The sequence below is a fragment of the Besnoitia besnoiti genome, chromosome V, assembly GCF_002563875.1.
Source record: "Besnoitia besnoiti strain Bb-Ger1 chromosome V, whole genome shotgun sequence".
Taxonomy (NCBI): domain Eukaryota; phylum Apicomplexa; class Conoidasida; order Eucoccidiorida; family Sarcocystidae; genus Besnoitia; species Besnoitia besnoiti.
In genome coordinates this window covers 1,806,404-1,822,835 of record NC_042360.1, presented here as the reverse complement: position 1 = coordinate 1,822,835, position 16,432 = coordinate 1,806,404, and the positions used below count along the sequence as shown (strand labels likewise).

The 16,432-nt window shown below is 57.0% G+C and overlaps 3 protein-coding genes across 3 annotated transcripts in view; 1 reads left to right on the top strand and 2 right to left on the bottom strand.

Moving 5' to 3' along the window:
• BESB_060820 (uncharacterized protein) overlaps positions 1 to 533 on the bottom strand; it is a gene marked incomplete at both ends in the record, with an annotated part of 42,042 nt that extends 41,509 nt beyond the window's left edge. Inside the window, one exon of the mRNA XM_029364496.1 lies at positions 159 to 533. Within this exon, the coding sequence (XP_029219204.1) occupies positions 159 to 533 (375 nt within the window). The remainder of the gene's footprint in view (positions 1 to 158) is intronic.
• Positions 534 to 640: 107 nt separating this feature from the next.
• Positions 641 to 1,783, bottom strand: BESB_060810 (uncharacterized protein; the record flags this gene model as incomplete). Its single annotated transcript, XM_029364495.1, has 1 exon — positions 641 to 1,783. The coding sequence occupies one exon, from the start codon at positions 1,781 to 1,783 to the stop codon at positions 641 to 643; it is 1,143 nt and encodes a 380-aa protein (XP_029219203.1).
• A 5,725-nt stretch (positions 1,784 to 7,508) lies between these two features.
• Positions 7,509 to 16,206, top strand: BESB_060800 (uncharacterized protein; the record flags this gene model as incomplete). The annotated part of the gene is made up of 10 exons (XM_029364494.1): positions 7,509 to 7,685; positions 7,986 to 8,152; positions 8,499 to 8,605; positions 8,849 to 8,994; positions 9,268 to 9,374; positions 9,819 to 9,903; positions 10,195 to 10,325; positions 10,572 to 10,652; positions 11,246 to 15,179; positions 15,595 to 16,206. 10 exons carry the CDS (start codon positions 7,509 to 7,511, stop codon positions 16,204 to 16,206), a joined length of 5,547 nt encoding a protein of 1,848 aa, XP_029219202.1.
• Positions 16,207 to 16,432: the final 226 nt, after the last annotated feature.

The following is a 16,432-nucleotide window of genomic DNA, read 5'->3' as shown; positions in this document are numbered from 1 at the left end:
AGCCAAGCAGTGCTCCAGATGCATCCTGGGCAACATGGCGCACAACTGTCAGGATATTGTCTGTGGTCCCTTTGTGTCTCTCTGCTGCACAGAATGCAAACGCGCACTCGTTTTCCTGGAAACAACAAGTTACCCCCAGTACTCCCATCGTTGTCTACCTTGTTCAGTGGCTCATTGTCCTTCCTCCTCGTCTCTGGTCTTCCGCTCATACTTTCTCCTCCGGCTTGTTCTGCATCCCGGCTGTCACGGTGAACGGCCCCAGCAAAGCCCCCTGCAGGCACATTTCTGCTGTCCATGTGTTCCCTGGTTAGACGTCCAGGAATCAGTGGTCGCGGGTGATTTCTCTCCATATCACCCATCGACTTTGACTGTGGTGTTCCATTTTTCCGCCTCATGTTCTCATCATCGCTGTTATGTATCAGCCCCTTGCGACGAGTCTTGGAGTACTTCTCCTTAGCCGCCAGGTCGTCTCTCACCGCGGCTGCGGCAGCAGCGGCAGCACGAATCGCGCCCGTGGGGGAAGCATCAGGCATCCCTCGACTGAGAAGAATGAAGGGAATAATGACACCCCAAGAGAATGGAGCTCCACTCACGCCCGCTGGATGTTCATATCGCATATGAACATTGCGAATACTGATTTTTAGTCGCCCGAGTAACCATTTCTCAATGTTGTTTCGGATATATGCCGGGACCCCCCCCCTCCAGGTGTCGAGCCCGTGCCTCTACCCCGAGAGTCCTCCACCAAGCCCGTGCTTGGACCCAATGTCGCGCCGAAAGCGCTTCGATCGCCTGCCAGCATGGTTCCGCCTGACGCAACTGCATAACTCTCTCTGGAGAGAGTGTGAGAAGAAGACGTCAGGCTGCGCACGCTTCGAGGGTGTGACGGCGTGCTGCACCCCAGGCCTCCGGACCCAAGGTTTTGGCGAAGCTGATTTTCGATTTCTCGCTCAAGATCTGCTATGAGGTCCCGTCGTTGCTGCTGAGCGTGGCGACGAATCTCCAGTGGGTTCCACGACTCGGTGGGCAGAGGTGTGAACAGGAGGAGGACATCCTCCACAGATATTACGATCGGAGCAAGCGAGAGCAGGGGAGGGATGGATATGCGCACACATGAAATGACACCGTGAGAGAGAACGAACGGCAGTCCTGAGGAAGACAGGAGATCACGCCGCAGTTTGATGTTTGTGTATACGATGTCTCCGCCGCCAGTGGCACTTGACGCTCCTGCACGGAAGGCATAATCTGGGGATGGCGGGTCATCTTCGTCAACGCTGGACTCAGATGCGTTTTCGCCCCTCGATGATGAACCGATGAGGGAAACAGGCCATCGTCCACGTTTCCGCGCAGTCTCTGCTGCGGAACTGCTCGAGTCATCGCCACTCGGCGATCTCCAGCGCCGTTGCCGCGACGTTTCTCCCGATAAATCAGAGTGGCGGAACCGCTCTTCGCCGCTCGAGGCAGGAGAGCGGCTCTTCCCCGTTCGATTCCGTTCCCTCCGCTCCTGTGCATTTGAGAATTTGCTCCTTGCCCAACGGAAGAAAGAACCGCGGCCCTCTTCTGGCCGCCTGCTTCCGCCTTCCGCCTTGCTCCCCGCGTCGTCCCCCTCCGCACGCGAAGGGGATCCATCTTTCCGCCGGGCACTCTTGCCGTCCCTGAAAGAAACTTTTCCTCTGTGTGCAGACTTCCCTCCAGGCGATCCTGCCTTATCCAAGGAATCTACAAAGGGGGACAGGACAGACTCCACCGCGGAGTCCACGTACTTGCGGACCTGTCCGGAAAACATGTTCACATCTGTCCACGACACACCTGAACAAGGCGAAGGCTCGCTCGCCTTTGTCAGACACCGCCCCACAAGCGCGTAAGTGCATCACGGGGGCCCATCCAGCTAAGAAGCCACACAGCCTACGCTCGGCAGGAAAATATCTGCTTCGTGCGAGTCGTGGAAGGCCGAGACGATCGTCGATGAGCTTGTTGACGTATACCACAGTCTGCTTAAGAGAGCTGAAAGCACTGACGTGCCTATACAACGGGAAACAGGAATGGATGAAAAGGAAGACGGTACGGGAAACCACCACCACCACCACAGTTACGATTTCGAACGAGGTGAGCACAGCGACAATCAAGCAACAGAAGGGGTTTAGACACATGTGCCGTCAGAGTGGAGGAAAGCTCCGTGAGGTAATGTGCAGAATGGAAAACAACCAGCGATGGGCGGCAAACAACGAAAAATGGTGCGGGGCGTCCACCCAGGCGATCCATAAGAACGAAAAGCCAGGACCGTAGTTGAGGACCACTGCACTATGCTCCGACAAAGTGGAGAGCCATGCCGCGCAGCCAGCGAGTTCGCCGCCGGGCGTGTTGCCAGCCTTCCTCACGGTACCCTCCACTCTGCATGGAGGGAAACAGATCTATGCAGAAAGCCACACCGCGTCTAGTCACCACACAACACCGGTATGGAGAGGACAGACTCCGGAACACATTCAGAAGGGCTTGAGTATGACAAGAATTGGTACACGACGCCTGCTCAACACGTGCTCTCATGCAGTCCACGCCTTTGGGCAAGGGCACGTAGTGGAGTTCGAGAAACGGGATACTTGATGACATAAAGCGCAATAGTGTGCAGTAGGCGTGGGCGGCAAAACGCGCCAGCACACGAATGCTGAGGCCATTCAGAAACCGCGCGAACGACCATGACGAAAAAAGCCATAACCAAGATGACGGGACGGTGGGAAACCGGCACTATGACCCCCTGATGCAGCCTTCCTCAAAAAGATGGAAAAAGAAGGGAGCTGTGGATGAAAAAAGAGTAAGGAGCTGGTTGCAGATGCGCTCCCTGCTAGCAGTTGAGTTAGACCGTTCCCGCTGCGAACTGTTTGCGTCCTGCGGAACAGAAACAAACAAACCAAATAGGCTGCCGAAGTCAAGTAGACGATGCTGGATGTCATGTGGAAAGACGACGGAAACAAATGAGCGTGCACAGTAAAGATCTGAATGTCTCGACAGATTTTTTCTTTTCAGCACGCCATTCAGCATGCTCAAATGGAGGCCACGGGCGGCATCACATAGGTAGTTCCAAACACCATATATCGTTGCACATGAGATGGAAAAGGATGGCCCAGTATACGAAATAGTAACAAAAATCGAGGCAGCTGGTGCGCTACACGCATGGCGACAATTGTTCAGGAAAGGCAATCGGAGCACAGGAGTTCGAGCGGGGCTGGACGCTTCTCTTGCCCGCAAGCGAACGGAGAAAGAACCATTCACAACAATTCCGCGCAGCTAGCAAGCTTGGGTGAATCCTGGATAAAGCATGGGTAGTGAAACGAAGTGCGGAAGTGCAGAACTCACTGGTTTGCTCAAGACAGGCCACAAATAAATCGGAATACGCGATGCTGGCGGGTAAGGCAGAAGACCCTCCGAATTGTAGGCGGCGCTCCAAGCGCAACGCTAGCTGTTACCTAGTGGGACGTCATCTGTGGCACGCATCATCTGAGTTTTTCCGTGGGCTACACCGACATTGGAGGCTCCATATAGCTTTTTAGCGAAAAAGTAGGTGACAGTCATGGTGCAAGCGGGTATATCAGGGAATTCTTCGGGACCTGCGGTGCAGATTCTGAGTGTTCGTCTATAGCGGTAGGATGGTCTACTGCCCGCCCAGCCACAGCACACAGTGGCAAGGTAAGCAAACGCTTCCAAGCACGTCTTCTCACCCTGAAAAGTCTTAATTGGAGAATCAATGGGTCTCCGAAACTTCATCTGATGTGCTGAGTATAAGCACCGTCCTTCAAGTAGACTTGGAACAGGGCCCAGTGACAAGCGGCGACACTGCCTGCACTGCGGCATCACACTGCTCCTCCAAAGCGTTTTTCTGAGCAGGCGGTTTGCGTGGGTTGTAGTGAAGAACTGGATTTCCCGTATCCTTGAGCATTACCCTTAATTGCGTGGCATCTGCTGCCAGCATGTGTAGGTCCCGCAGCCCCTAGGAGGGGACTTGTATGTCAAGTGTCAGGTTATTACATCTCGTTCTCTGGGTACGTTCACCCAAGCCATCCCACGCAGGTACAGCACCAGTGTGCTCTTGACAAAGGTCTGCACGAGTGGCAGACTGACGGTGGGGAGGCAGCCGCCGTGCGCGTGTGGTTATATGAGCATCTTAAGCCCTTGGTAGCGTAGTCCCATTTGGCAGACGACTGGTGCGGCCGTCCGCATTCGGGTGTGAAGAGGAGCAGAGGGGCTGTGACTCCTTGAACCACCTACTGGTGTTCTACATTAGTGGTCTTCAGCTGTGGGGATACGAGTGCCTAGGAGCAGCGTCAGACGTCGCGTACTGCCCGCCTAGTCCATCACGTGGAAATCTGTTGATGGTGGCAAGTACATGAAATTCTACGTTGCTGCAGCGACCTCAGCGCACGCCATCGAGGCCGGGTGTTCGCGTTCCGCCCCATCAGACTGCGCAACACACTCGAAGCTTCCCTGGCAGGTAGTCATTTGGCGAGCTGTTCTAGAAGGAGGGCATTACGCTTCAAGTCACTGCTCAACCACTGTACAATAAAGAGTCCCGTTCGCAAGAGAAACGGGCGAGGAGCGCCGTGCATCCGGTGCAGCTGTACACTGCTTCAGATTAATTGAATAGAACCAAGGAACTGCCTGCTTATACGACATATGGCCAGACTTCTGAAGAGCTAGTGCTCCTGCGCGAACAATTGTATCTCTTTACTAGAGAGTGGAGTAACTTGGTCCTCACATCCCATTTCGTTGTATGCGTTCGACCCTCGCCCCTGAGATCGCATGTTCTGTACTCCTTTCACCTCCGACGACGCGCACAGGTACTGAAATACCAATGGCTACGAAGGAATGCAGGAACAATCCTGCTTTCCTGCGATGTCCGCGTTATCTACTAGTCGAAGGGAGCTGAATGTTCATGTTGACCGTTGGAACATCAGCTGCACGGGGACAATGCTTATGTAAAGCCCAAGCACGGGTTCTGCTTGACCTCATGTGGGTGCTGGTACCGTGTATCCTGATCCGCCAAGGCACAAGCAGGGCCCCGTCATTCCGAATCTCCCAGACTTCGCAGTTCTTCCGCCAGCCCCTCGCCTCCTTTACAGATGCGGAGTCACATGGAAGACCCTTCATCGAAGCGGCCGGAGCTGACTCCGGGGCGTGTGCTCGACGGGTTTCGAGTCAAATGGACATCACCGAAACTTGTACCTCTCCGTAGGATGTACATCCTACCTATCTTTCAGAACTTGTCATTGCGACCGTGACAGTTCAGGGGAGTCGGAGCGACTTAGTTTGTCGGTACGCGGCTCGTCGAGTCGAGCAAACGGTACCATCTCAGAAATCCCCTGTGGCCGCGATCCGACTGTTCAGTTGAAGCCCCCGACAGAGTATAGTCTGAGGAGAGTCGAGCATAACGGGGCCACTGACAGAACCGATGTGCATTGCCATGCAGCCCGCTACGGGTCGAATACGAGCTGCTCGAGCGCGACCCGCACATCCGCCGACACTCCCGAGCCCAGTAGTGTTCGCCGCCGCGCCCGCGCGATTTTGCAGCGGCAGAGTGGAGCACCCTTAGCATCGGCGCCTCCATGCTATGTAGGAAGTACGCTGCTTCCGCGGCCTTCACCGAATAATTTGCCCATCATTTTCCGAATCTGAGAGCCACAGTGGATGGAAATGATTGCCGTTCGCTGTCGTGATTTGTGGAGACGGACCAAACCACAGCAGACAGCCGGTGTCTTACTCGACTTCTGCGCCTAGTCTGAGTTGTAGCCCCTGTCACGCCGGCGCAGAAAAAATCCCTTTCGTGCGTCGTTTCCACAGGAGTCATGTCACAACTCTACACACAGCGTAACACCCGCCCGAGTTCAGTCTGTTCGCCCCGTTGGCTCAGGAAAGGTAGACACGGCGGAACCGCTGCTGTCGACTACACCCTGAACCCCCAATGCTGGCTGGCTGGCGAATTTGTCTGCGGCAGCGGTGCGTGAAGCGGGCCGTTACTGCGCACAACAGTGAATGCGCGCAGGACGCTGCGACCGCGCGATCGCGGTCCCTAGTGCCACGGCATCTTCCGCCTGGACTGGTGGCGCGGAACCTTTCACATGCAGCTGCATTACAGAGAGCAAACCACTCCTTTGTACTTTCCTGAGCCACTTGTAACGCTTGCGAGCATTCGGGGCCTGAGCCAGTGTGCTGGGCAGCAACTCTACGCCGTTGTCCTGGCATTTGCTCTTCCCCGTGGAGGCCACCAGACCCAACACAGTGCCGGACAGTGTACCCGTCCCAGCTGTCGTCGTGGTCGCACATGGGGGAAACATCTTCTTTAGTTGCTACGTTTCTTTGAGTTTAAAATCATCTTTCCCTTTGTGTTGACGAAGAGGTCTTTGACCCTGTTCGTGTCGATCCGTGTGATGAGGAAGCTTGCCTTGGAGACGCAACCTGTCAGTGTCCGCGAGAGTGTCGAGGACCCGTCTCCTTGTAGGACGACTGAGGGCTACATGCCACGGCCCGCACATGGTTCTCTATACACGGGGGAGATCTCGAGTTTTCTTCTCTGTGTCGTTAGACCTGCTCTTCTGAAAGCGCACGGTTGTCTTCGAGCCGTAGAACTTCCGGCGTACGCAGCTTTGGCGGGCGACTTTGCGCCGCCCCCTACCAGACGTCCAAGTTTTCTTCTGATGGCAGCCGGCCGCCCTCCAAACAGCTCCATTTGCTGGCCTGCACAGAGCTGTTTTACTGGTTGTGACTGCAAACGACGTTGGATCGGCTCAGTTCGGTTCAACCGGGAGGCAAAGTAAATGGGGCGTTACCGGACTCTTTGCAGGCGACCAGCGAGTCTTTCCGGCACTGGTGGGTTATTGGTGGCGCTGTCCTCTATGTTCAGAGCACAGCATCACTTCGGCCGCGTCTTCTTCCAGCAGTATCTGGAAACCCAACTTTCGTAGCAAGGCAGGTCATCGTTGGCTGTGTGGCGGCAGGACAGGGACACAGGCCGCGTCGTACTCATGCCCTCCTCCTCCACCGTGCGACTGGAGGGCTAGTGGTGCAGAGCTCTTCGGGAAACGTGGACAGCTGCAGAACTGCTACAGTTTCCAGCTTGTCCGATCTAAGCTCCGCTGGAGGAGTGTTCTCTGTGCGCAGGACAGTCGTTGGAGTCTGCGGGCTTTCCCGGTATACGGAACCTTTTGAAACTGGTGTCGGGTGTTTCGGTCACTTCAGCGTCGTCAGAGCGTTTCCATCAAAGCACCAGACTCGCGCAGACGCGGGATTATAGGATCACATTTAAGAGGCATGCGGCACGGACCCTCTGTACGCCTGGCAAGCCGGGAGGTTGCGGGTGTTAAAAGGATTTCGCGAGGGGGAAGCTGGAGCACTATTTGCTGGAGGCGTCTTTTCAGATGACTTACTGAAGCGACTCCCACCGGCAGCAGACAAACCAGATCTTCGTCCGTGGGTCTGGCGTCGGAGCGCTTACGGAGAGGGAAGCGCGAAGTTGCAGCTGCGTCATGGAGGCCGGACCGGAAGGATGCGGACGGGGGCGCGGCAGAGCGGGGGTAGCGCGAGTGAGGACACCTGCGTCTTCAGAGGGCGTTGACAAGGTGGGGGGACAGACAGAGAGCCCAGTTTGTGGACGCTGCGATGATGATGCGCTCAATGACATCTGTCTCGAGTATTCTTATGAGGTGAGCGCCGTACATGTGCAGTCCTCTTTTCACTATTTCCTGCCTGAGCGCCGTACATCTGCAGTCCTCTTTTCACTAATCCCTGCCTGCCCTCTGGCGCTGGTCGCCCTAATTGAGAACCATAGCTGTTTCCGCCTTGCGGTGCTCATCGCTGGGAGCGCGGCAGACGCCGTCACTGACGTTTCCGGCGCAGTCAAATTGCTCACAACGGATTGTTGCGCTGCTGAGCATGGGCGTCCGAAACCTGGGTTGTGCGCAAGATCTAGCACACTAACGGGGCTGACATTTCCGTGCTTTCAGGAGTTATACGTGGCGACGGCAGGCTTCTCAGTCGTAGTCGGCCAAGGGGCCTACGGCAGCGTGTATGAAGGCGTTCTCCGGGATGGAGGATCCGTGGCTGTCAAGTGGCTACACAAACCTACAGAGGCTGGGTTTGAAAAGGAGGTGCAAGTGCTGTCGAAATTCAGGTACGAACTCGTTTGTGCAGCGGCCTTTGTCTCGGTCGCCGCGTGGAGCCATTTGCAGCAGGCCACGCGCGCGAACCTGCTTTTCAGAAAAACATAGAGGCGACGCCCTCTTTCACTTGTGCGCGCCACTGTATCTTCCTCCTGGCTCCTACAGGAAAGGGAGGGGTCGGCCCTGCGGTGTGTCTCCGGTTCAAGGGCTAGAGACCTAGCGCATGCGCATGCGTGGACCGTTCACATCTTTGGTTCTTTCTGGGGCACATCTGCGCGGGAGATCCCTTGGGCGTGGCGAGGTTCGTGGCGAGCGGCAGGCAGAGGTATACCTCTCTCGTCTTCTTGTGTTACTCAGGCACCCGAACCTCGTTATTCTCATGGGGTTTGCTCGCCACGGAACAGATCGATTTCTCGTCTACGAGCTCTTGCCGGGCGGCGATGTGGGAGCGCGTCTTCAAAAAGGTAAAGCTTCGTATCTCCGCGTTGTGGGTTACCGCGTGTGGCTAGGATGGCAAAGATCCACGGAGGGTCTAGAATTTACGGGGTAGTCAGCTTGGTACGACGCATCCCCACGGGGGCAGTCATTTAGTTTCAGGCAACGCGCACTCTGTGCGACCGAGCTTGGATTTCTCGTCCCTGCCGCCTTCAAAGATCGAACCAGTGTGAGGGTTCTTTCGGTCTTCTTCCGCCTGTTTTGTTCTACAGGGCCGCTGCTATCTTGGCAAGACCGCCTGTGTCTCGCTCTTGACTCCGCCAGCGCGTTGTCACACCTGCAGCATCATTCTCCCCAAGTTTTCCATCGGGACATCAAAACCGCAAACATTTTACTAGACAAACATAACAACGCCAAGGTAGGACGCACAACTGGCGAATGGACACCTGGTGGCATCAGTGATGGTGTAAAACAACACCTGAAACCGTTGTCTTTCGTTTTTTCTTCGCTGCTAAGATTTTGAGCAATGACCCGGGAGCAACAGCCACTTCCGATTGTGGAGTTGATGATCTCTGTGCTGAGCTTGCGCACACTACGGACTGTAGAAAACCCGCGTACGCATGCTGCCGTTTGCTGCTGAATCTTAAGTGGTGTATAGGATATGTGCCGTTGCGCATCTGCTGTCATTCAGGTTGCCGACTTCGGCCTCGCCTGTCTCGCCAAAAAGGGCGCAGACGCCTGTCCAGTAAAGCAGACGGCCGGGACAGTTGGCTATGCTGATCCGAAATACATATCTAGGTGCGCTTCATTTGCAGGACCCTGGGAATACGCTCTGCATGATAAAACCCTTTTTATAGAAGATTGCCGGCCCGTGGGATGCTTTAGATATATGACAAGCGTCATATGATGCACGAACCGTCTATATCAAAGTTCGGTATGCATTCCCACACTGACAAGCGCAGAAACTGGACTCGTGACTGCGGATTCCGCGAAGTGTAGGAGCCGGCGGCGCCGGCATATGGCGGCATGATGTCGTGTTCTTTAATAATACCGTAAACGCGGAGCCTAATCTGACTGCTGTGATCTACGGTGTGGCGGCCCCAATTGGAACATTACGCTTTTACAAGGGCCCGTACTCAATAAGGCATTCTGCCTGCGTCACTTTAATCTGACACCGCCCCCCCGCTCGCGCCTTCGGCTCCACTACAGGGGCGATCGCCTTCTTGTGCCTTTGTTTTGCAGTGCGGTGGTCACCGAAAAGACGGAAGTCTATTCCTTCGGCATGGTGCTTCTAGAGCTGCTGACAGCTCGCCCTCCTGCTGTCCTGGTAAGTTGCCCAGGTCCAAGCCGTCCACTACGTAGGTATGCAAGAACGCTACCAGCCGTTTCCAGCTCGGACGCAGACGCCCCAGGACTGCTGAAACACTCGAAGTCACCTGTGTCCGGCGCACGCCTTATTGAATCGGAACATTCCAAACCCACGACCAGAAAATTGTGATGCAGTTTTCTTCCGCCGGGCATGCTACGGCTAGCGTCTTGATTTCATTGCCGTGCGCGGCGGCATTGGCTTGCCTCAGCGAGGTATTCGACGTATTTGTTTGCGTGAGCATTGCTGCAGAACGCCGACGGGAGCATTACGTATTTGCTTACCACCATTGGAACCTCCATTTGGCGAACCCTTCGTTACGTTGACTCGCGGGCTAAATTTCCTCCTCACATTGCCCATTCGATTGCGGTTCTAGCCTTCAGGTAGGTGCGGCTGTATGTGTCTCAGGAAAAATAGCTCATGGCGAACATTTGGCCTTGAAACTGCGGACAGGGTACAAACATGTTTTGCTGCAGTAATTGCTTAGTCCTTGATCGGATGTGTTGCTTCTTCCTCTGTGGTAGTCCACACTGCAGGTCGCAGGTGTGGCGTGTGCGGGAGACAGCACATTCGCGAGGCCAATACCGCTCAGCCACTCACCTTGTGACGTGTGTATGGTTATGTATCAGCTGCATCCAAGACGATGAGCAATTCCGGCCGTCATTCTACAACATCGTTCAACAACTCCGACTCCTATGCACTTCGGTCAAGTGAGTCCCGCATGCGTGGCTAGTTATACGGCAGACGGCACTGGGTGAACCGCCGTGACACGGCAAAGAGATCGTCGAATCCATACATCGAATTCGACATAAATTTTGGAACTGGGGTACAGTCCGAGTGTAGCAAGTGGTTGAGCCAGGAAGAGCACGCGTGAGATGCTCCTCCCCGGTGCAAAAAGTCGTCATGTACAGGGACTTCAAGACCTGCTTGCGTGAACCCTACATCTATTAATGCGACCAGAATCTCCGAAGTATATCTGCCTATTCAGAATCTCCGAAGCCCATCTCATTCAAGAGATGGCATCGTCATCAGTTGTTGCTATCCCATCCGCGGGCGGACACCGCAGCGGTGTATGTTGTCGGTCCTCGCTAATACGTAATAGGCGCTTTTGGCGTCTCTTGGCGGGAGCCGCTGCAAATGGTCCGCGTATGTTTGAGTTCGCCTTGTGTTCCCTAGCTAATTGCGAAGACCTGGTGCCCTCCACGTTGGATTTTCTGCCACACGGCAGCCCGTACGTCTTGAAGACTCTACGGTACGCGTGCTGTGAAACAATGACACGTCTGTTCTCTGTTGCCATGTTCAGTCTTCTTCCGACTCCTTCTCCAGCACTGGGTCGTGCGGTAGCTCAGGCCGCAGCTGCGGCAGCAGCTGTAGGTGCAACAAAGGCATCGTCCTTGCCTGCGCCTCGTGCGCAGCTACAAGGGGCTTCGCACCGTGAACCGCCCGGAGCTGCAGATAAGAAAAGCATCGCAGCGGGAAGGGAGGCACACAAGCGCTCTAAGGGAAGCAGGAGAGAAGACCACAAGCCGTTACGCGACAAAAGGATCGCAGGGGTGACCGTAAACGTGAAGGAGACCGATACCTTGTTTTCTGGGCTAGACGCTTCTGTCGCGCTTGCAGAGACAAGCGCCCACCTGCCAATAGGTGAAGACAAGCGGCGAACGAGTACTGCGGCGCATAGGACCGTCGACCAGGAGGACGTAGAGGCTGATTTCCCGTGCGCAAACGGACTAAAGCCGCTTGACCAGCGAGCATCAGCCACGCTGGAGAGGAGACGAAGTGAATCGAGACAGTATGCGGGAGTCACTGCAGATGCCTTGCCCAGTTGGCAGCTAGAGAATCATCAGGCAGCGCGTTGTCGAGACAGAGCAATTGAACGCCAAAGATGTGACTCGGCAGCTCAGGAAGGTCCTGGAACAGGCGAGGAACGCACTCGTGAGCAAGCGGCGCGCGACAGTGACACAAGGCAAATTCGCAGCGTCGCGCCTTGCACCACACCCGAGACGACAGACGCTTGCCGCCCTGCGAATGCCCTGTTAGGCTTTGTACGGGCGCGTGTGCCGCTGACCAACCGAGAAGAGAAGACATGTTCAGAGAGGCCTTCATTGGCATCATCGTCTGGCGACCGTCCTCAAGCGTGCGTCTCCCATGTGTCTAAAGATGATCACTCTTCTCGCGCCTCGCAAACCGCAGTGGCGCGGTTTCCTTCAGCCCTCGACGGAGACCGCGACAAAAGGAGAGGCGTGCCTGTGTTGCCGGCTGACAGCCGTCGAGATCACGCCGCGCTTGCCTGTACCACCTGGCGGGAGGCCACATCGACTGAGTCGGCGCGCCGTGGCAAAAGCCACGACAAGGCCCCTCGTGCCAAGGCGATTCCTCGGCTGCGACAAGCTCTTCCTTCGTCACCTTACCCTGAGACCGCGGGAGCTAAGCCGCTCGCTGTCGCACAGAGTTGCTGTTCGCGCAGTAGCACATGTGGTGTGCCTGCTCAGCCGAGCTGTCGGATTGCCTCGACGTCGTGCATTTCTCCAACGCAGGCCCCCGCTGCAAATCAGTGTTCAGCCTCTCGTTATCCAGCGGTTCCCTCGTCTTGTTTGGCGGTCGGGGCGGCAGACCTTTCGTCGCATGGCCGCTCATGCTCCCACCCCATGCAGAACGTCCCGCGGCTTGTGTGCGACGAGGGAGCCGCACAGGCGCAATGCGGTTCGGCCCCCGCTCGCAGGCAGAACCTAGGCAACAACCACCTATCGTTCAGGGGTGGAGGCGCCGGCTCTCGCGATGTGGCAAAAGAGCCGAGAGGTGCGACGCAAAGGGCTGCTGTGGCACCACCCAGCAAAGCGACGGCACCTTCCTTCGCTTCCTTTCAGGTGCTCGCGGCGAGGCCCGCCGCCGCCGGACGCGAGCCTTTCCGATTGGAGCAATACGGCTGCCGCATGGACGCATACTCTCGATATCGTATTTGCGACAGTCCGGAGAGCCCCGCAGGAAGCTACAGCAGCGGGTGCGCGCTGACCTCATCCCCCTTTCCTTTCGAAGGAACAGGCGCCGCTTGCCAGGGCCTCTCCTTCGACAGGGACCGCCACTGGCGCCTTTCTGCACCGCACAGGCGAAGGGCAAGTTTCCCTTGTGATCGCTTGGAGGTCCGAGACAGAGGCGGGGACCGTTCGCCGTATCAGCAGTTTCAAAGACAGCACGCGTCACTGCCGTCGCCGTATGGCTGGCTGGGGGGCGGTCAGGGAGCCTGTAGAGGGAGCCTGGAGGCGCTAGCGTCGCCCGCGGCATGTCGCGAAATACAAACTTTTTCCGGAGACTGTTTCCGCAGGAAAGAAGCAAGCGACGGCAGAGCGTGCGCACCTCGTTCGGTGCAACCTGAAGCTGCAGAAGGAACGGAGAGAGAATACGCGGAGGCGAGACAGACGCCGGGGCTTGTTGCCTGCGCTCTCCAGAGCACGCAGCGCATGCGAAGCAAGCATTTGCGTTACTCGGTCTCCAAAGAACATCGTATCATGCAGCAAAGCGAGGCGCGCACGAGTCACCATCTCCAGGGCCTGCACAACTCTGCGGGACTCTACGAGGACGTTAATGGTGTATTCAGAGCCGTCTGGTCGTCTTCCATCCTCCGTCCGAAGAGACAGGCGAGTGACGCCACATCGGAAAAGCCTCAGGCGCCGCCGGACAGCACAGACAATGTCAAAAAGTTCTTCGGTTGTAGCGATGGCGTTGCCGAGGCCTCGGCTGACGTTTCTTCGTCCACGTGTTCAGACCACAATCGCTCGGGCTCTCCCCAAGGCGGCCCGGTTTCGCCTGGCTGCTCAGTTCCTGACGGCTGCGCCCTCATACGCCAGACGGGGTCTTTAGGACTGGTCTCGGTCAAGCTTGACAAACGATCGGTGTCGGGCGGAAGCGTAGCAGACGGAAGTACAAGTACCACAGCGCCGGCGACGGCGCCCCCAACAGAGCGGAGCGCGTGCAGTACTACCGCGCGGGGGGTGACGGCGGAGAGCAGGACAGGCAGCCTGCGGCCTGCTCCTGCAGCTGCGTGTCCGTCTGAGGTCGCGACGCGAGATCAAGCGGTGCGTCCGCTGCTGCATCAAGAAACGCTTCAGTGGCTCGAAAGACCCTTCAGCGCACCGCTGGAATCGGCGGAGTTCATGTCTCCTGCTCTCAGTGGAGCGCCTTCCGTGGAGCTGCTGAAGCGCCACTCCGAGTTCCTGGGGGACGCGTCTTGCGGTCGACCGGCGTCGCTGGCAGCGGTTGCGTCTTCCGACCGCATTCAGAAGAGTTTTTCGGCGGCAGAGTCCCCCGACGAGGCGCCTGCTGCCCGCTCGAGTCGAGGCAGTGGGGCTGCGCCGTCTGGGCCGAGGACCCTGAGACTGTCCCATTCGCTGGGAGGAGCAGCGTGCTCTCTGCCGCCACCCGATCGCGACGGATCCTCCAGTGCAAAGAACGGCCTTCTCTGCGAAGGCGCACCGTCGCAGGAATCCGTGTCGGAACCCGAGACGCCGCCTCTCCCGACTGCTGGAGAGTGTCTAGCGCCTGAAGGGGTCAAGGTCTCCAAAGCCGACCTCCCGTGCGGCGTGGACGTGCCGCCCGAAGACACGCTCTCACCTGCACCGTGCGACCCTGGACAGCCTGCAGGCGCGGCGGAGCTGACCGTTGCTACAGGGGCCATTTGCGAGCAGGAGAAGAGCTTGAAAACCCCCTGGCGCCCGTTCGCAGGGTGGACCGACTGGGGGAAACTGTGGGCTTGTCAGAGTTCTGCCACCGCCACCACCACGGAAGATGCCGACCCTGCTGAGCTGGGCGCCAGTACGGAGAATTCAACGCAGCTCTTCGGCGAGGCTCGGGTTGACGGGTCACGAGAGCTCTCTGCTGACGTGTCCGAGCCAGCGGGTAGCACCGAAAGCGACGAAGGAGGTGTGGAGCAAGACATTGGAGATAATGCGACGAAAGACAACGACAGACCCGACGGAGACGCTGACTGCACAACTCAAGTCACATCTGCCGCTTGGGAAGAGGAGCCTGATGCAGCGGAGACGCAGCCACGAATCACGCGGGGGGAGACAGACGAGGCGGCAGAGTCGTTGCCTCCTTCGCCGAACATGAAAACGGAGGAACTCTTGCCAGCGGCTCGAGGGCAGGACGGTCTGCGAGACTTTTTCGCGTCGCTGTTTTCGGCGCGGCTCCACCCCCCAGCGACTGCCAGTTCAGGGCAGCAGCCCAGGCCTGCCTCTCAGGTAGGTCCACCGGAAGCAGGTGGAGGAGAGTTTCGAGGGGATGACGGACTACAGCGGGAGTTTCGGCAAAAGGCTCAGCTGCATCTTCCGTGCTAGCGAACATCGGCTTTTGATGTGCCCTTCACAGTCTGCAGCCGGACTGCAGACAACGGCGGTCAAACCGCGTAGCAGTGATACAAGTTCGCGTACAACGCAGAGGGCCGTTGCTGCATTCCGTACACGGGGCAGATGGCGAAATCGTGTGTCGTGGAATATCAGCAGGAGGCAGCACTCTCATGTCGTGTCTGATGTGCAGCATTTGTCAACGGGATGATTTCATGGTATCCTGCATCAGGCGTACCAGAAAAAATGGGTGTCGGTGCACCTTTCCATCGTTCTTCGGACTTTTCTTGTTCTTCCACTCTTCCGTTTGCAGGCCTCGATCAGCCTCTCTCCAGAGCTTCGCGAGCTTACGAGCGACAGTCTTTCGTCCTGTTCGTCGCCTTCCTCTGCGGCAGGGCCTTCTCGCAGGGCACAGCTGACGAGGACAAGCACAAGCAGCTGCACATCTCCGGCTACTCCGTGCAACGAGACCTCGCACCTTCAGTCTCCATCCTCAGCACGTGCTGTTCGATCAAGCTTTTTACTGGACGAACTGCCTGCTCTCGCTGAGGAAGGACGAACAGATTCGGTGGATGAAACACACGCCCGAGAGTGTGGAGACCCGTCGAGAGACGAATCGCAGGACACGCAAGAAGATAGGCACCACACGTCTGGAGATCCTTTCTTCGAGAAAGCGGAAGCGACTGAATCAACCGCGGAAGATGAGGGAGAAGGTTTTTGCGAGCCGGGGAGTAAGAAGGATCTTCCGCGGAACGCATTTCGATCCAAAACTTTCCTTCGAGCGCTCTCTGGACCCAAAACCATTCGGCATATCCAAGGCAGGGATGTGCCTCCTTTCGAAACCTCCGCACTGGGCAGCGACCCAGCGATTCAGGAGATGCGAGCGGAGCGAGCCAGACGCTTCTTGGCAGGGGGAGGCCTGTAGCGAAGCGAGAGCAAGGGAACTCAGTAGAGGATAGGCAGGAGAGAGGACTGTGGACGAGAAGGCAGGGAAGGCAGCCGAGCTGAGACACCAGGCCCCTGGATGAGGAAGGCCGAGCCCGTTTCCCGTAGGGAAATGGATGGAAACAGCGCAGGCCAGAGGGGAATGGCGTCTCAAATGGCAGCGCAGTGTGCTTCCGTCTGTTGCCTTATCGAAGTCCAGAGCGACA